Below are 20000 nucleotides of genomic sequence, written 5' to 3'. Positions count from 1 at the left end.
GGGACTGGGGACAGGGCATTAACCAGGTGGGGACAGGGGACTGGGGACAGGGGCATTAACAAGGTGGGGACAGGGGACTGGGGACAGGGGCATTAACCAGGTGGGGACAGGGGACTGGGGACAGGGGCATTAACCAGATGGGGACACGGGACAGGGGACTGGGGACAGGAGACTGGGGACAGGGGCATTCGGGGTACAGTGAGGTTTTAGGGTGACTGAATTAACCATTGATTTAAGGATGTTGGGGCACAGGAGCGGGCTGTGGGCTAAACTGACCCATGTATTAGTTATAGGGGTGAATGGATTATACTATTGATTTGGTAGAGGAGTGGGGATGGAGTTGTCTAGACTCAATAGTGTCTCCAGTAGCAGGGGTGGGGGTTGTGGGGTCTGCTGCCTAGTGCCTCATAGAATTATGTAACAGTGGCATCATATCTGCCTCATAAATGACACCCTTTCCCCTACATAGTGCACTACTTTATATGGAATAGGGTGCCATTTGGACGCACTATTTATGTCTCTTTCTCCAAGGGCTCAGAGGTCTGGAGTGGCTAGTGTCCTTCTCTCTGTCCAAGGTCTCAGAGGTCTGGAGTGGCTAGTGTCCTTCTCTCTCTCCAAGGTCTCAGAGGTCTGGAGTGGCTAGTGTCCTTCTCTCTCTCCAATGTCTCAGAGGCCTGGAGTGGCTAGTGTCCTTCTCTCTCTCCAAGGGCTCAGAGGTCTGGAGTGGCTAGTGTCCTTCTCTCTCTCCAAGGGCTCAGAGGTCTGGAGTGGCTAGTGTCCTTCTCTCTCTCCAAGGGCTCAGAGGTCTGGAGTGGCTAGTGTCCTTCTCTCTCTCCAAGGGCTCAGAGGTCTGGAGTGGCTAGTGTCCTCTCTCTCCAAGGCCTCAGAGGTCTGGAGTGGCTAGTGTCCTTCTCTCTCCAGGGTCTCAGAGGTCTGGAGTGGCTAGTGTCCTTCTCTCTCCAGGGTCTCAGAGGTCTGGAGTGGCTAGTGTCCTTCTCTCTCCAAGGGCTCAGAGGTCTGGAGTGGCTAGTGTTCTTCTCTCTCCAGGGTCTCAGAGGTCTGGAGTGGCTAGTGTCCTTCTCTCTCCAGGGTCTCAGAGGTCTGGAGTGGCTAGTGTCCTTCTCTCTCCAAGGGCTCAGAGGTCTGGAGTGGCTAGTGTCCTTCTCTCTCCAAGGGCTTAGAGGTCTGGAGTGGCTAGTGTCCTTCTCTCTCTCCAAGGGCTCAGAGGTTTGGAGTGGCCAGTGTCCTTCTCTCTCTCCAAGGGCTCAGAGGTCTGGAGTGGCTAGTGTCCTTCTCTTTCTCCAAGGGCGTTGGATTGTAGCCTTGACTGAGGGCCACCAATTGGGCTACGAAACTAAATCAATTCAGTGTCAATATGGAAGTTGAAGAGACAGACTGAGAGAGAAAGAGAGCGAGAGAAAGAGAGATCGTTTTTTGTTTACTGTGCTGTCTGTGCTACCTGATCAATATTTAGCTATGCAGCTCAGAGGGTTTGTGGGAGATTTGGGACCAAAGCTAAAACGGCAACATAATAGAGATCTCATCAGACACATTGGGAGATTAGCCAGCTATCTGGATCAAACCGTTTTAAATTAGCAATTATTAAATGACAAAATAAAAAGGACTCATTTAGGGGTTGGAGTTGGAGACGCTAATCGAGATTTATCCACCCGTTCTTTCTCCCTCTCCACTTGTTCATCTGTTCTTTTTCAACCCCGTTTGGCTCTCTCTAGATCACAAAGCCAGTCTATTAGTGGTAGTATTGAGTGGGACAGAGAGGGACTGAATAGGAATATTGACATCTTAGCTGGATGAGTTTTCTGCTAAATAGTGTGGTGAGTGACTTCTGATATCCATACATTGACTGGGGCTGGGCTTGGGTAGGTTTGACTGGAGCTGGGCTTGGTAGGGTTGACTGGAGCTGGGCTTGGGTAGGGTTGACTGGAGCTGGGGTTGGGTAAGATTGACTGGAGCTGGGCTTGGGTAGGGTTGACTGGAGCTGGCCTTGGGTAGGGTTGACTGGGCCTTGGGTAGGGTTGACTGGGGCTTGGGTAGGGTTGACTGGGACTGGGCTTGGGTAGGGTTGACTGGAGCTGGGCTTGGGTAGGGTTGACTGGAGCTGGCCTTGGGTAGGGTTGACTGGAGCTGGGCTTGGGTAGGGTTGACTGGAGCTGGGCTTGGGTAGGGTTGACTGGAGCTGGCCTTGGGTAGGGTTAACTGGGCCTTGGGTAGGGTTGACTGGGGTTTGGGTAGGGTTGACTGGAGCTGGGCTTGGGTAGGGTTGACTGGAGCTGGCCTTGGGTAGGGTTGACTGGAGCTGGGCTTGGGTAGGGTTGACTGGAGCTGGCCTTGGGTAGGGTTAACTGGGCCTTGGGTAGGGTTGACTGGGGATTGGGTAGGGTTGACTGGAGCTGGGCTTGGGTAGGGTTTACTGGGCCTTGGGTAGGGTTGACTGGGACTGGGCTTGGGTAGGGTTGACTCGAGCTGGGCTTGGGTAGGGTTGACTGGAGCTGGGCTTGGGTAGGGTTGACTGGAGCTGGCCTTGGGTAGGGTTGACTGGAGCTGGACCTGGTTAGGGTTGACTGGCTGGGCCTGGGTAAGGTTGACTGGAGCTGGGTTTGGGTTTGGGTAGGGTTGTTGTAAATGACATTGTCAATGTCATTCCCTGGGCTTGGGTAGGGTTGACTTGGCCTTCGGTAGGGTTGACTGGGACTGGGCTTGGGTAGGGTTGACTCGAGCTGGGCTTGGGTAGGGTTGACTGGAGCTGGGCTTGGGTAGGGTTGACTGGAGCTGGCCTTGGGTAGGGTTGACTGGAGCTGGGCTTGGGTAGGGTTGACTGGAGCTGGGCTTGGGTAGGGTTGACTGGAGCTGGCCTTGGGTAGGGTTAACTGGGCCTTGGGTAGGGTTGACTGGGGTTTGGGTAGGGTTGACTGGAGCTGGGCTTGGGTAGGGTTGACTGGAGCTGGCCTTGGGTAGGGTTGACTGGAGCTGGGCTTGGGTAGGGTTGACTGGAGCTGGCCTTGGGTAGGGTTAACTGGGCCTTGGGTAGGGTTGACTGGGGATTGGGTAGGGTTGACTGGAGCTGGGCTTGGGTAGGGTTTACTGGGCCTTGGGTAGGGTTGACTGGGACTGGGCTTGGGTAGGGTTGACTCGAGCTGGGCTTGGGTAGGGTTGACTGGAGCTGGGCTTGGGTAGGGTTGACTGGAGCTGGCCTTGGGTAGGGTTGACTGGAGCTGGACCTGGTTAGGGTTGACTGGCTGGGCCTGGGTAAGGTTGACTGGAGCTGGGTTTGGGTTTGGGTAGGGTTGTTGTAAATGACATTGTCAATGTCATTCCCTGTCTACTTGTAAATGTCAATATACAGTATATTTGTTGTAAATGTTAATATAGTATATTTGTTGTAAATGTTAATATACAGTATAAGGGATTTCCTCATCATCAGACTTCAGAGTCAGAACTCTTTAGAGTGGTTTAGGATTTTGTGGTTGTGTGGTCTTGTTCTTCTATCCTCATGGGGACCTGAAATCCCCAAAAGTCCACACAAGGATAGCAAAACACCCCAAGAGGACAAAGACTATTTTAAGCTTAGAGGTCAGGTTTACAATTAGGGTTAGGGTTAGAATTAAGGTTAAGGTTTAGGGTTACGTTAGAGGGTTACGTTTGGGTTACCATACCATAGGAGTGGAGAGTGTTAGGCTTAGGGTTACCATACCATAGATATGTGTGGAGAGGGAATTCATATCAGATTGTTGACAGGTAGACAGGGAATGAATATCATATTGTTGACAAGAAGACAGGCAATGAATAACAGCTTGTAGACAGGGAATGAATATCAGATTGTTGACAGGTAGACAGGGAATGAATATCAGATTGTTGACAGGTAGACAGGGAATGAATATCAGATTGTTGACAGGTAGACAGGGAATGAATATCAGATTGTTGACAGGTAGACAGGGAATGAATATCAGATTGTTGACAGGTAGACAGGGAATGAATATCAGATTGTTGACAGGTAGACAGGGAATGAATATCAGATTGTTGACAAGAAGACAGGGAATGAATATCAGATTGTTAACAGGTAGACAGGGAAATAATCTCTCTGTTACCCAACCCCCCGCCCTCCTCTTTCCCTCTGTCCTTGTCTCACCTCCTTCTCAGAGTCGTGCCACACCAAGCGGTGCTCCGATCGATGAGACAGCATGCCAGATTGGTCAGGGACGGGCCGCTAAGATGTAAGGACGCTCTTTGGTGTGTGTGTGTGTGTGTGTGTGTGTGTGTGTGTGTGTGTGTGACTCCCTAGATGGGCCATCCTCCTCCGAGCCTGTCTCCCTGTGTGGTGGATGAGTCAGGATCAGCAACAGCCACTCATACCACCTGGCATGCCACACACAAACACAGACACGCACACACCAGGCTGGCAGGCTGTAACGGCTTTCCTCTTCCTCTTCTGAGGAGGAGTAGCAAGGATCGGACCAATATGCAGCGTGGTAAGTGTTCATCCTGGTTTTTAATAAGAACACTGAATAAAACAATAAACGACAATGTGAAAAAAACGAAACAGTTCCGTGTGGAAACAAACACAAAAGTGAAACCAGGCTCCCTAAATATGGTTCTCAATCAGGGACAACGATAGACAGCTGCCTCTGATTGAGAACCATACCAGGCCAAACAACCCACCCAACTCACGGCCTGACCATACTAAAACAAAGACATAATAAAAGACAACCCACCCAACTCACGCCCTGACCATACTAAGACATAACAAAAGAACTAAGGTCAGAACGTGACACAAGCACACACACACACACACGCCCGCCCGCACGCACACACACTGGTACTCCGTGGTTCATTTGGTAGAGCATAGCGCTTGCAACACCAGGATAGTGGGTTCGATTCCCGCTGAGGCCACCCATTCGAAAAATGGATGCACGCATGCCTGTAAGTCACTTTGGATAAAAGTGTCTGCTAGATGTCATACATAATTATATATATTACACACACAAACACACACTCACACTCCTTGGTAGGCCTGGCAGTGGGTATCCCACAGTTCCTAGCGGGGGGCACAGATTTTCCCTGACGCTCACACACTGGCACAAAATGTTAACCCAGCCCAGTCTACAGCTGCTGTAGGGTTAAATCTGGATCCCCTATAATATCTGGTTCCCTCTCCCATCACCCCCAGTCTACAGCTGCTGTAGGGTTAACCCTGGATCCCCTATAATATCTGGTTCCCATCACCCCCAGTCTACAGCTGATGTAGGGTTAACCCTGGATCCCCTATAATATCTGGTTCCCTCTCCCATCACCACCAGTCTACAGCTGCTGTAGGGTTAACCCTGGATCCCCTATAATATCTGTGTCCCATCACCCCCAGTCTACAGCTGCTGTAGGGTTAACCCTGGATCCCCTATAATATCTGGTTCCCATCACCCCCAGTCTACAGCTGATGTAGGGTTAACCCTGGATCCCCTATAATATCTGGTTCCCTCTCCCATCACCCCCAGTCTACAGCTGCTGTAGGGTTAACCCTGGATCCCCTATAATATCTGGTTCCCATCACCCCCAGTCTACAGCTGATGTAGGGTTAACCCTGGATCCCCTATAATATCTGGTTCCCTCTCCCATCACCCCCAGTCTACAGCTGCTGTAGGGTTAAATCTGGATCCTCTATAATATCTGGTTCCCATCACCCCCAGTCTACAGCACACACACACCTCCGTAAAGTGATAGTGTCAGAAAACACACTACATTTACTCTGACCCCTCTCACCCTCACTTTTCCTGGAGGATATTTCAGAAGGTGATAGTAAGGAAAGTTATTCCTGTTATCTACCCCCCTCTCTCTCCCCTTTATCTCTCTCTCTCTCTCTTTCTCTCTCCCCCCTTTATCTCTCTCCCCCCCCCCTCTCTCTCTCTCTCTCTATCCCCCCCTCTCTCTCTCTCTCTCTCTCTCTCTCTCTCTCTCTCTCTCTCTCTCTCTCCCTCTCTCTCTCTCCCTCTCTCTCTCTCTCTCTCTCTCTCTCTCTTTCTCTTTCTCTCTCTCACTCTCTCTATCCCTCTCTCTCTCTCTCTCTCTCTCTCTTTCTTTCTCTCGCTCTCTCTCTTTCTTTCTCTCTCTCTCTCTCTCTCTCTCTCTCTCTCTCTCTCTCTCTCTCTCTCTGTCTCTCTCTCTCTCTCTCTCCCTCGATCTCTATAAGCATACGTAAATGCAGGCATGCAAGGAAACAGCATCACAATAAAACATACTATTGGTGACTACTCCCATAGTGGGGACAGTGTCTGCGTGTTTTCGCTCCTCCCTTGTACTTGATTGATGAATGAAGGTCACTAATTAGGAAGGAACTCCCCTCACCTGGTTGTCTTGGTCTTAATTGAAATGAATAATCAAACATCTGCAGACACTAGGCCATTCACGGAATGAGTTGGACCCCCCTGATAAAGACAATCTAGTGTTCATGGACAGCACAACAGTGACTTTCGTCAAACGCCAAACAACACCAAATCACTCAATCTGCACAACCCTTAGCCACAAGTATTAGAGAGGCCTAAAGACATTGACACTCACAGAAACACTCTCACAGACACTCACAGACACTCACAGACTAATAAGCTTTACTCAAGGACAAACCGCTGCAACAAGCTGCAACACGTTATCTGGATGAAGGAGAGAAACATTCACATGGAGAGAGAAGACCACTCTGTTGTAGTCACACACGCCCGCACAGTGAGACTTACTGATGATACGGTCACTGTATGGGTCTTCATCCTCATCATCCTCCAGGTATGCTGGGAGAAGGGGAGCGAAGGAAAGAAAGAACAGAACAAACAGAACAGGAAAACTATAAGATAAACATGCAGCAACATGACAGTCAGAAAGACAGAAACAGACAAACACATGTATACTGTACAAGCACACAAACACACACACACACACACACACACACACATACACACACACACACACACGCGCGCAAACACATACACACACACAGCACTTGTATGCACGCTACACAAAAACACTGCCCTCCTCCACACTGTTCTGATCATGTCCATACATCCCCCTTCTCTCACTCTCTCTCTCTCTCTCTCTCTCTCGGTTCTGATCATGTCCATAAATCCCCCTTCTCTCTCTCTCTCTGTTCTGATCATGTCCATAAATCCCCCTTCTCTCTCTCTCTCTCTCTCTCTCTCTCTTTCTGTCTGTTCTGATCATGTCCATAAATCCCCCTTCTCTCTCTCTCTCTCTCTCTCTCTGTTCTGATCATGTCCATAAATCCCCCTTCTCTCTCTCTCTCTATCTGTTCTGATCATGTCCATAAATCCCCCTTCTCTCACTCTCTCTCTCTCTGTTCTGATCATGTCCATAAATCCCCCTCTCTCTCTCTCTCTCTCTCTCTCTCTCTCTCTCTCTCTCTCTCTCTCTCTCTCTCTCTCTCTCTCTATTTGTTCTGATCATGTCTGTCCATAAATCCCCCTTCTCTCCCTCTCTCTCTGTCTGTTCTGATCATGTCCATAAATCCCCCTTCTCTCTCTCTCGCTCTCTCTGTTCTGATCATCTCCATAAATCCCCCCTCTCTCTCTCTCGCTCTCTCTGTTCTGATCATCTCCATAAATCCCCCTTCTCTCTCTCTCTCTCTCTCTCTCTGTTCTGATCATCTCCATAAATCCCCCTTCTCTCTCTCTATCTGTTCTGATCATGTCCATAAATCCCCCTTCTCTCTCTCTCTTTCTCTCTGTCTGTTCTGATCATCTCCATAAATCCCCCCTCTCTCTCTCTCGCTCTCTCTGTTCTGATCATCTCCATACATCCCCCTTCTCTCTCTCTCTCTCTCTCTCTCTCTATCTGTTCTGATCATGTCCATAAATCCCCCTTCTCTCTCTCTCTTTCTCTCTGTCTGTTCTGATCATCTCCATAAATCCCCCCTCTCTCTCTCTCGCTCTCTCTGTTCTGATCATCTCCACACATCCCCCTTCTCTCTCTCTCTCTCTCTCTCTCTATCTGTTCTGATCATGTCCATAAATTCCCCTTCTCACTCTCTCTCTCTCTCTCTCTGTTCTGATCATGTCCATAAATCCCCATTCTCTCTCTCTCTCTCTCTGACTGTTCTGATCATCTCCATAAATCCCCCTTCTCTCTCTTTCTCTCTCTTTATCTCTGTTCTGATCATGTCCATAAATCCCCCTTCTCTCTCTCTCTCTCTCTCTTTCTCTCTCTCTCTCTCTCTCTCTCTCTCTCTCTCTCTCTCTATCTGTTCCGATCATGTCCATAAATCCCCCTTCTCTCTCTCTCTCTCTCTCTCTCTCTATCTGTTCTGATCATGTCCATAAATCCCCCTTCTCTCTCTCTTTCTCTATTCTGATCATGTCCATAAATCCCCCTTCTCTCTCTCTCTCTGTTCTGATCATCTCCATAAATCCCCCTTCTCTCTCTCTCTCTGTGTTCTGATAATCTCCATAAATCCCCCTTCTCTCTCTCTCTCTATCTGTTCTGATCATGTTCATAAATCCCCCTTCTCTCTCTCTCTCCTTCTCTCTCTGTTCTGATCATGTCCATAAATCCCCCTTCTCTCTCTCTCTCTCTCTCTCTCTGTTCTGATCATGTCCATAAATCCCCCTTCTCTCCCTCTCTCTATCTGTTCTGATCATGTCCATAAATCCCCCTTCTCTCTCTCTCTCTGTCTGTTCTGGTCATGTCCATAACTCCCCCTTCTCTCTCTCTCTATCTGTTCTGATCATGTCCATAAATCCCCCTTCTCTCTCTCTCTCTCTCTTTCTCTCTGTCTGTTCTGATCATGTCCATAAATCCCCATTCTATCTCTCTCGCTCTCTCTGTTCTGATCATCTCCATAAATCCCCATTCTCTCTCTCTCTATCTGTTCTGATCATGTCCATAAATCCCCCTTCTCTCTCTCTCTCTATCTGTTCTGATCATGTCCATAAATCCCCCTTCTCTCACTCTCTCTCTCTCTGTTCTGATCATGTCCATAAATCCCCCTTCTCTCTCTCTCTCTCTCTCTATTTGTTCTGATCATATCTGTCCATAAATCCCCCTTCTCTCTCTCTCTCTCTGTCTGTTCTGATCATGTCCATAAATCCCCCTTCTCTCTCTCTCGCTCTCTCTGTTCTGATCATCTCCATAAATCCCCCTTCTCTCTCTCTCTCTATCTGTTCTGATCATGTCCATAAATCCCCTTCTCTCTCTCTATCTGTTCTGATCATGTCCATAAATCCCCCTCTCTCTCTCTCTCTCTCTTTCTCTCTGTCTGTTCTGATCATGTCCATAAATCCCCCTTCTCCCTCTCTCGCTCTCTCTGTTCTGATCATCTCCATACACCCCCCTTCTCTCTCTCTCTCTCTCTCTCTCTCTCTCTCTCTCTCTGTTCTGATCATCTCCATAAATCCCCCTTCTCTCTCTCTCTCTCTCTCTCCCTCTCTCTCTCTCTCTCTCTCTCTCTATGTGTGTTCTGATCATGTCTGTCCATAAATCCCCCTTCTCTCTCTCTCTCTCTGTCTGTTCTGAACATGTCCATAAATCCCCCTTCTCTCTCTCTCGCTCTCTCTGTTCTGATCATCGCCATAAATCCCCCTTCTCTCTCTCTCTCTCTATCTGTTCTGATCATGTCCATAAATCCCCCTTCTCTCTCTCTATCTGTTCTGATCATGTCCATAAATCCCCCTTCTCTCTCTCTCTCTCTCTCTTTCTCTCTGTCTGTTCTGATCATGTCAATAAATCCCCCTTCTCTCTCTCTCGCTCTCTCTGTTCTGATCATCTCCATACACCCCCCTTCTCTCTCTCTCTCTCTCTCTATCTGTTCTGATCATGTCCATAAATTCCCCTTCTCTCTCTCTCTCTCTCTCTGTTCTGATCATGTCCATAAATCCCCATTCTCTCTCTCTCTCTCTCTGACTGTTCTGATCATCTCCATAAATCCCCCTTCTCTCTCTTACTCTCTCTTTCTCTCTGTTCTGATCATGTCCATAAATCCCCCTTCTCTCTCTCTCTCTCTCTCTCTCTCTCTCTCTCTTTCGCTCTCTCTCTCTCTCTCTCTCTCTCTCTCTCTCTCTCTCTCTATCTGTTCTGATCATGTCCATAAATCCCCCTCCTCTCTCTCTCTCTCTCTCTCTCTATCTGTTCTGATCATGCCCATAAATCCCCCTTCTCTCTCTCTTTCTCTATTCTGATCGTGTTCATAAATCCCCCTACTCTGTCTCTCTCTCTCTGTTCTGATCATCTCCATAAATCCCCATTCTCTCTCTATCTGTTCTGATCATGTCCATAAATCCCCCTTCTCTCTCTCTCTCTGTGTTCTGATAATCTCCATAAATCCCCCTTCTCTCTCTCTCTCTATCTGTTCTGATCAAGTTCATAAATCCCCCTTCTCTCTCTCTCTCTCTGACTGTTCTGATCATGTCCATAAATCCCCCTTCTCTCTCTCTCTTTCTCTGTTCTGATCATGTCCATAAATACCCCTTCTCTCTCTCTCTCTCTCTCTCTCTCTCTCTCTCTCTCTGTTCTGATAAGGTCCATAAATCACCCTTCTCTCCCTCTCTCTATCTGTTCTGATCATGTCCATAAATCCCCCTTCTCTCTCTCTCTCTGTCTGTTCTGGTCATGTCCATAACTCCCCCTTCTCTCTCTCTCTATCTGTTCTGATCATGTCCATAAATCCCCCTTCTCTCTCTCTCTGTTCTGATCATGTCCATAAATCCCCCTTCTCTCCCTCTCTCTGTCTGTTCTGATCATGTCCATAAATCCCCCTTCTCTCTCTCTCTCTCTCTATCTGTTCTGATCATGTCCATAAATTCCCCTTCTCTCTCTCTCTCTCTGTTCTGATCATGTCCATAAATCCCCATTCTCTCTCTCTCTCTCTGACTGTTCTGATCATCTCCATAAATCCCCCTTCTCTCTCTTTCTCTCTCTTTCTCTCTGTTCTGATCATGTCCATAAATCCCCCTTCTCTCTCTCTCTCTCTCTCTCTCTCTCTCTCTCTCTCTCTCTCTCTCTCTCTCTCTCTCTATCTGTTCTGATCATGTCCATAAATCCCCCCCCTCTCTCTCTCTCTCTCTCTCTCTCTCTCTCTCTCTCTCTCTCTATCTGTTCTGATCATGTCCATAAATCCCCCTTCTCTCTCTCTTTCTCTATTCTGATCATGTCCATAAATCCCCCTTCTCTCTCTCTCTCTCTCTCTCTGTTCTGATCATCTCCATAAATCCCCCTTCTCTCTCTATCTGTTCTGATCATGTCCATACATCCCCCTTCTCTCTCTCTCTCTCTGACTGTTCTGATCATGTCCATAAATCCCCCTTCTCTCCCTCTCTCTATCTGTTCTGATCATGTCCATAAATCACCCTTCTCTCTCTCTCTCTGTCTGTTCTGGCCATGTCCATAACTCTCCCTTCTCTCTCTCTCTATCTGTTCTGATCATGTCCATAGAACCCCCTTCTCTCTCTCTCTGTTCTGATCATGTCCATAAATCCCCCTTCTCTCCCTCTCTCTGTCTGTTCTGATCATGTCCATAAATCCCCCTTCTCTCTCTCTCTCTGTCTGTTCTGATCATGTCCATAAATCCCCCTTCTCTCCCTCTCTCTATCTGTTCTGATCATGTCCATAAATCCCCCTTCTCTCTATCTCTCTATCTGTTCTGATCATTTCCATAAATCCCCCTTCTCTCTCTCTCTCTGTCTGTTCTGGTCATGTCCATAACTCCCCCTTCTCTCTCTCTCTATCTGTTCTGATCATGTCCATAAAACCCCCTTCTCTCTCTCTCTGTTCTGATCATGTCCATAAATCCCCCTTCTCTCTCTCTCTCTCTCTGTTCTGATCATCTCCATACATTCCCCTTCTCTCTCTCTCTCTCTGTCTGTTCTGGTCATGTCCATAACTCCCCCTTCTCTCTCTCTCTATCTGTTCTGATCATGTCCATAAAACCCCCTTCTCTCTCTCTCTCTGTTCTGATCATGTCCTTCAATCCCCTTCTCTCTCTCTCCCTCTGTCTGTTCTGATCATGTACTGTACATAAATCCCCCTTCTCTCTCTCCCTCTGTCTGTTCTGATCATGTACTGTACATAAATCCCCCTTCTCTCTCTCTCCCTCTGTCTGTTCTGATCATGTACTGTACATAAATCCCCCTTCTCTCTCTCTCCCTCTGTCTGTTCTGATCATGTACTGTACATAAATCCCCCTTCTCTCTCCCTCTGTCTGTTCAGATCAAAACTCTGCTGTACAACAGCACACTGTTATAAAGGAGGGTTATAGTCTGCTACCCTCCATACCTTAGCAACCTGAGTCAGAGAGAACTGGTGTTGCTGTGTAGTGTTGTTTAACACATAAAGTGGATGTGTGTGGTGTGTGTGCTTCAGTATGTGCTTCAGTATGTGTGTTTAGGTGTGTGCATTTAAGTCTATGTCGTTACAGGCCTCTCAGTACCTCTCTTTGGCTCCCGAGTGGCAGAGCAGTCTAAGTCTAAGGCAAGGCATCTCAGTGCTAGAGGTGTCACAACAGACCCTGGTTCGATCCCGCGCTGTATCACAACCATCCGTGATCGGGAGTCCACAATAGGGCGGCACACATTTATCAGAGTTAGCAGAGGGTTTTGCCGGGGAAGGTCGTCATTGAAAAATAAGAATTTGTTCTTAACTGACTTGCCAGTGAAATAAAGGTAAAGAACTAAAGACAAAATACCTCTCTAGGACCTGTTATAACACGTCTCACCCCGGCCTGTCTGCATTACAGTCTGTTATAACACGTCTCACCCCGGCCTCTCTGCATTACAGTCTGTTATAACACGTCTCACCCCGGCCTGTCTGCATTACAGTCTGTTATAACACGTCTCACCCCGGCCTGTCTGCATTACAGTCTGTTATAACACCACGTCTCACCAAGGCCTGTCTGCATTACAGTCTGTTATAACACGTCTCACCCCGGCCTGTCTGCATTACAGTCTGTTATAACACGTCTCACCCCGGCCTGTCTGCATTACAGTCTGTTATAACACGTCTCACCCCGGCCTGTCTGCATTACAGTCTGTTATAACACGTCTCACCCCGGCCTGTCTGCATTACAGTCTGTTATAACACGTCTCACCCCGGCCTGTCTGCATTACAGTCTGTTATAACACGTCTCACCCCGGCCTGTCTGCATTACAGTCTGTTATAACACGTCTCACCCCGGCCTGTCTGCATTACAGTCTGTTATAACACGTCTCACCCCGGCCTGTCTGTTATAACACGTCTCACCCCGGCCTGTCTGCATTACAGTCTGTTATAACACGTCTCACCCCGGCCTGTCTGCATTACAGTCTGTTATAACACGTCTCACCCCGGCCTGTCTGCATTACAGTCTGTTATAACACGTCTCACCCCGGCCTGTCTGCATTACAGTCTGTTATAACACGTCTCACCCCGGCCTGTCTGTTATACCACGTCTCACCCCGGCCTGTCTGCATTACAGTCTGTTATAACACGTCTCACCCCGGCCTGTCTGCATTACAGTCTGTTATAACACGTCTCACCCCGGCCTGTCTGCATTACAGTCTGTTATAACACGTCTCACCCCGGCCTGTCTGCATCACAGTCTGTTATAACACCACGTCTCACCCCGGCCTGTCTGTTATAACACGTCTCACCCCGGCCTGTCTGCATTACAGTCTGTTATAACACGTCTCACCCCGGCCTGTCTGTTATAACACGTCTCACCCCGGCCTGTCTGCATTACAGTCTGTTATAACACGTCTCAACCCGGCCTGTCTGCATTACAGTCTGTTATAACACGTCTCACCCGGCCTGTCTGCATTACAGTCTGTTGTAACACGTCTCACCCCGGCCTGTCTGCATTACAGTCTGTTATAACACGTCTCACCCCGGCCTGTCTGCATTACAGTCTGTTATAACACAACGTCTCACCCCGGCCTGTCTGCATTACAGTCTGTTATAACACGTCTCACCCGGCCTGTCTGCATTACAGTCTGTTATAACACCACGTCTCACCCCGGCCTGTCTGCATTACAGTCTGTTATAACACCACGTCTCACCCCGGCCTGTCTGCATTACAGTCTGTTATAACACCACGTCTCACCCCGGCCTGTCTGCATTACAGTCTGTTATAACACCACGTCTCACCCCGGCCTGTCTGCATTACAGTCTGTTATAACACCACATCTCACCCCGGCCTGTCTGCATTACAGTCTGTTATAACACCACGTCTCACCCCGGCCTGTCTGCATTACAGTCTGTTATAACACCACGTCTCACCCCGGCCTGTCTGCATTACAGTCTGTTATAACACCACGTCTCACCCCGGCCTGTCTGCATTACAGTCTGTTATAACACCACGTCTCACCCCGGCCTGTCTGCATTACAGTCTGTTATAACACCACGTCTCACCCCGGCCTGTCTGCATTACAGTCTGTTATAACACGTCTCACCCGGCCTGTCTGCATTACAGTCTGTTATAACACCACGTCTCACCCCGGCCTGTCTGCATTACAGTCTGTTATAACACCACGTCTCACCCCGGCCTGTCTGCATTACAGTCTGTTATAACACCACGTCTCACCCCGGCCTGTCTGCATTACAGTCTGTTATAACACCACGTCTCACCCCGGCCTGTCTGCATTACAGTCTGTTATAACACCACGTCTCACCCCGGCCTGTCTGCATTACAGTCTGTTATAACACATCTCACCCCGGCCTGTCTGCATTACAGTCTGTTATAACACCACGTCTCACCCGGCCTGTCTGCATTACAGTCTGTTATAACACCACGTCTCACCCCGGCCTGTCTGCATTACAGTCTGTTATAACACGTCTCACCCCGGCCTGTCTGCATTACAGTCTGTTATAACACCACGTCTCACCCCGGCCTGTCTGCATTACAGTCTGTTATAACACGTCTCACCCCGGCCTGTCTGCATTACAGTCTGTTATAACACCACGTCTCATCCCGGCCTGTCTGCATCACAGTCTGTTATAACGCGTCTCACCCCGGCCTGTCTGCATTACAGTCTGTTATAACACCACGTCTCACCCCGGCCTGTCTGTATTACAGTCTGTTATAACACGTCTCACCCCGGCCTGTCTGCATTACAGTCTGTTATAACACCACGTCTCACCCCGGCCTGTCTGCATTACAGTCTGTTATAACACGTCTCACCCCGGCCTGTCTGCATTACAGTCTGTTATAACACCACGTCTCACCCCGGCCTGTCTGCATTACAGTCTGTTATAACACCACGTCTCACCCCGGCCTGTCTGCATTACAGTCTGTTATAACACCACGTCTCACCCCGGCCTGTCTGCATTACAGTCTGTTATAACACCACGTCTCACCCCGGCCTGTCTGCATTACAGTCTGTTATAACACCACGTCTCACCCCGGCCTGTCTGTTATAACACCACGTCTCACCCCGGCCTGTCTGCATTACAGTCTGTTATAACACCACGTCTCACCCCGGCCTGTCTGCATTACAGTCTGTTATAACACGTCTCACCCGGCCTGTCTGCATTACAGTCTGTTATAACACCACGTCTCACCCCGGCCTGTCTGCATTACAGTCTGTTATAACACCACGTCTCACCCCGGCCTGTCTGCATTACAGTCTGTTATAACACGTCTCACCCGGCCTGTCTGCATTACAGTCTGTTATAACACCACGTCTCACCCCGGCCTGTCTGTATTACAGTCTGTTATAACACGTCTCACCCCGGCCTGTCTGTATTACAGTCTGTTATAACACGTCTCACCCCGGCCTGTCTGCATCACAGTCTGTTATAACACCACGTCTCACCCCGGCCTGTCTGTTATAACACGTCTCACCCCGGCCTGTCTGCATTACAGTCTGTTATAACACGTCTCACCCCGGCCTGTCTGTTATAACACGTCTCACCCCGGCCTGTCTGCATTACAGTCTGTTATAACACGTCTCAACCCGGCCTGTCTGCATTACAGTCTGTTATAACACGTCTCACCCGGCCTGTCTGCATTACAGTCTGTTGTAACACGTCTCACCCCGGCCTGTCTGCATTACAGTCTGTTATAACACGTCTCACCCCGGCCTGTCTGCATTACAGTCTGTTATAACACAACGTCTCACCCCGGCCTGTCTGCATTACAGTCTGTTATAACACGTCTCACCCGGCCTGTCTGCATTACAGTCTGTTATAACACCACGTCTCACCCCGGCCTGTCTGCATTACAGTCTGTTATAACACCACGTCTCACCCCGGCCTGTCTGCATTACAGTCTGTTATAACACCACGTCTCACCCCGGCCTGTCTGCATTACAGTCTGTTATAACACCACGTCTCACCCCGGCCTGTCTGCATTACAGTCTGTTATAACACCACATCTCACCCCGGCCTGTCTGCATTACAGTCTGTTATAACACCACGTCTCACCCCGGCCTGTCTGCATTACAGTCTGTTATAACACCACGTCTCACCCCGGCCTGTCTGCATTACAGTCTGTTATAACACCACGTCTCACCCCGGCCTGTCTGCATTACAGTCTGTTATAACACCACGTCTCACCCCGGCCTGTCTGCATTACAGTCTGTTATAACACCACGTCTCACCCCGGCCTGTCTGCATTACAGTCTGTTATAACACGTCTCACCCGGCCTGTCTGCATTACAGTCTGTTATAACACCACGTCTCACCCCGGCCTGTCTGCATTACAGTCTGTTATAACACCACGTCTCACCCCGGCCTGTCTGCATTACAGTCTGTTATAACACCACGTCTCACCCCGGCCTGTCTGCATTACAGTCTGTTATAACACCACGTCTCACCCCGGCCTGTCTGCATTACAGTCTGTTATAACACCACGTCTCACCCCGGCCTGTCTGCATTACAGTCTGTTATAACACATCTCACCCCGGCCTGTCTGCATTACAGTCTGTTATAACACCACGTCTCACCCGGCCTGTCTGCATTACAGTCTGTTATAACACCACGTCTCACCCCGGCCTGTCTGCATTACAGTCTGTTATAACACGTCTCACCCCGGCCTGTCTGCATTACAGTCTGTTATAACACCACGTCTCACCCCGGCCTGTCTGCATTACAGTCTGTTATAACACGTCTCACCCCGGCCTGTCTGCATTACAGTCTGTTATAACACCACGTCTCACCCCGGCCTGTCTGCATCACAGTCTGTTATAACGCGTCTCACCCCGGCCTGTCTGCATTACAGTCTGTTATAACACCACGTCTCACCCCGGCCTGTCTGTATTACAGTCTGTTATAACACGTCTCACCCCGGCCTGTCTGCATTACAGTCTGTTATAACACCACGTCTCACCCCGGCCTGTCTGCATTACAGTCTGTTATAACACGTCTCACCCCGGCCTGTCTGCATTACAGTCTGTTATAACACCACGTCTCACCCCGGCCTGTCTGCATTACAGTCTGTTATAACACCACGTCTCACCCCGGCCTGTCTGCATTACAGTCTGTTATAACACCACGTCTCACCCCGGCCTGTCTGCATTACAGTCTGTTATAACACCACGTCTCACCCCGGCCTGTCTGCATTACAGTCTGTTATAACACCACGTCTCACCCCGGCCTGTCTGTTATAACACCACGTCTCACCCCGGCCTGTCTGCATTACAGTCTGTTATAACACCACGTCTCACCCCGGCCTGTCTGCATTACAGTCTGTTATAACACGTCTCACCCGGCCTGTCTGCATTACAGTCTGTTATAACACCACGTCTCACCCCGGCCTGTCTGCATTACAGTCTGTTATAACACCACGTCTCACCCCGGCCTGTCTGCATTACAGTCTGTTATAACACCACGTCTCACCCCGGCCTGTCTGCATTACAGTCTGTTATAACACCACGTCTCACCCCGGCCTGTCTGCATTACAGTCTGTTATAACACCACGTCTCACCCCGGCCTGTCTGCATTACAGTCTGTTATAACACCACGTCTCACCCCGGCCTGTCTGCATTACAGTCTGTTATAACACCACGTCTCACCCCGGCCTGTCTGCATTACAGTCTGTTATAACACCACGTCTCACCCCGGCCTGTCTGCATTACAGTCTGTTATAACACCACGTCTCACCCCGGCCTGTCTGCATTACAGTCTGTTATAACACCACGTCTCACCCCGGCCTGTCTGCATTACAGTCTGTTATAACACATCTCACCCCGGCCTGTCTGCATTACAGTCTGTTATAACACCACGTCTCACCCCGGCCTGTCTGCATTACAGTCTGTTATAACACCACGTCTCACCCCGGCCTGTCTGCATTACAGTCTGTTATAACACGTCTCACCCCGGCCTGTCTGCATTACAGTCTGTTATAACACCACGTCCCCCCCCGGCCTGTCTGCATTACATTCTGTTATAACACGTCTCACCCCGGCCTGTCTGCATTACAGTCTGTTATAACACCACGTCTCACCCCGGCCTGTCTGCATCACAGTCTGTTATAACGCGTCTCACCCCGGCCTGTCTGCATTACAGTCTGTTATAACACCACGTCTCACCCCGGCCTGTCTGTATTACAGTCTGTTATAACACGTCTCACCCCGGCCTGTCTGCATTACAGTCTGTTATAACACCACGTCTCACCCCGGCCTGTCTGCATTACAGTCTGTTATAACACGTCTCACCCCGGCCTGTCTGCATTACAGTCTGTTATAACACCACGTCTGACCCCGGCCTGTCTGCATCACAGTCTGTTATAACACGTCTCACCCCGGCCTGTCTGCATTACAGTCTGTTATAACACCACGTCTCACCCCGGCCTGTCTGTTATAACACCACGTCTCACCCCGGCCTGTCTGTTATAACACGTCTCACCAAGGCCTGTCTGCATTACAGTCTGTTATAACACCACGTCTCACCCCGGCCTGATTGTTATAACACGTCTCACCCCGGCCTGTCTGCATTACAGTCTGTTATAACACGTCTCACCCCAGCCTGTCTGCATTACAGTCTGTTATAACACGTCTCACCCCGGCCTGTCTGCATCACAGTCTGTTATAACACGTCTCACCCCAGCCTGTCTGCATTACAGTCTGTTATAACACGTCTCACCCCGGCCTGTCTGCATTACAGTCTGTTATAACACGTCTCACCCCAGCCTGTCTGCATTACAGTCTGTTATAACACGTCTCACCCCGGCCTGTCTGCATTACAGTCTGTTATAACACGTCTCACCCCGGCCTGTCTGCATTACAGTCTGTTATAACACGTCTCACCCCGGCCTGTCTGCATTACAGTCTGTTATAACACCACGTCTCACCCCGGCCTGTCTGCATTACAGTCTGTTATAACACCACGTCTCACCAAGGCCTGTCTGCATCACAGTCTGTTATAACACCACGTCTCACCCCGGCCTGTCTGTTATAACACCACGTCTCACCCCGGCCTGTCTGGTATAACACGTCTCACCCCGGCCTGTCTGCATCACAGTCTGTTATAACACCACGTCTCACCCCGGCCTGTCTGTTATACCACGTCTCACCCCGGCCTGTCTGCATTACAGTCTGTTATAACACGTCTCACCCCGGCCTGTCTGCATTACAGTCTGTTATAACCGACAAAGAGAGAGAGAGAGAAGGGGGATTCATGGACATGATCAGAACAAACACACAGAGAGAGAGAAGGGGGATTATGGACATAATCAGAGAGAGAGAGAGAGAGAGAGAGAGACTGGTGGGTACAGAGAGAGAGAGACTGGTGGGTACAGAGAGAGAGAGAGAGACTGGTGGGTACAGAGAGAGAAAGAGAGAGAGAGAGAGGGAGAGAGAGAGAGAGAGAGAGATCAAAACGGAGAGAGAGAGGGTCAGAGAGAGTGAGATCGAGAGAGACTGGTGGGTACAGAGAGAGAGAGAGAGAGAGAGAGACTGGTGGGTACAGAGAGAGAGAGACTGGTGGGTACAGAGAGAGAGAGACTGGTGGGTACAGAGAGAGAGAGAGAGACTGGTGGGTACAGAGAGAGAAAGAGAGAGAGAGAGAGGGAGAGAGAGAGAGAGAGA

The 20000-nt window shown here is 49.4% G+C and overlaps 1 protein-coding gene across 1 annotated transcript in view; it reads right to left on the bottom strand.

Moving 5' to 3' along the window:
* The window catches only part of LOC139366483 (teneurin-2-like), a 353763-nt gene that overhangs the window by 308199 nt on the left and 25564 nt on the right, over positions 1-20000 (bottom strand). The window contains exon 3 of the mRNA XM_071103997.1: positions 6738-6788. Coding sequence (XP_070960098.1) covers positions 6738-6788 — 51 coding nt within the window. The remainder of the gene's footprint in view (positions 1-6737; positions 6789-20000) is intronic.

The sequence above is a fragment of the Oncorhynchus clarkii genome, chromosome 14 (assembly GCF_045791955.1).
Source record: "Oncorhynchus clarkii lewisi isolate Uvic-CL-2024 chromosome 14, UVic_Ocla_1.0, whole genome shotgun sequence".
NCBI lineage: Eukaryota > Metazoa > Chordata > Actinopteri > Salmoniformes > Salmonidae > Oncorhynchus > Oncorhynchus clarkii.
Note: the sequence above shows the minus strand (reverse complement) of the source record. Positions and strands in the feature narration are given on the sequence as shown.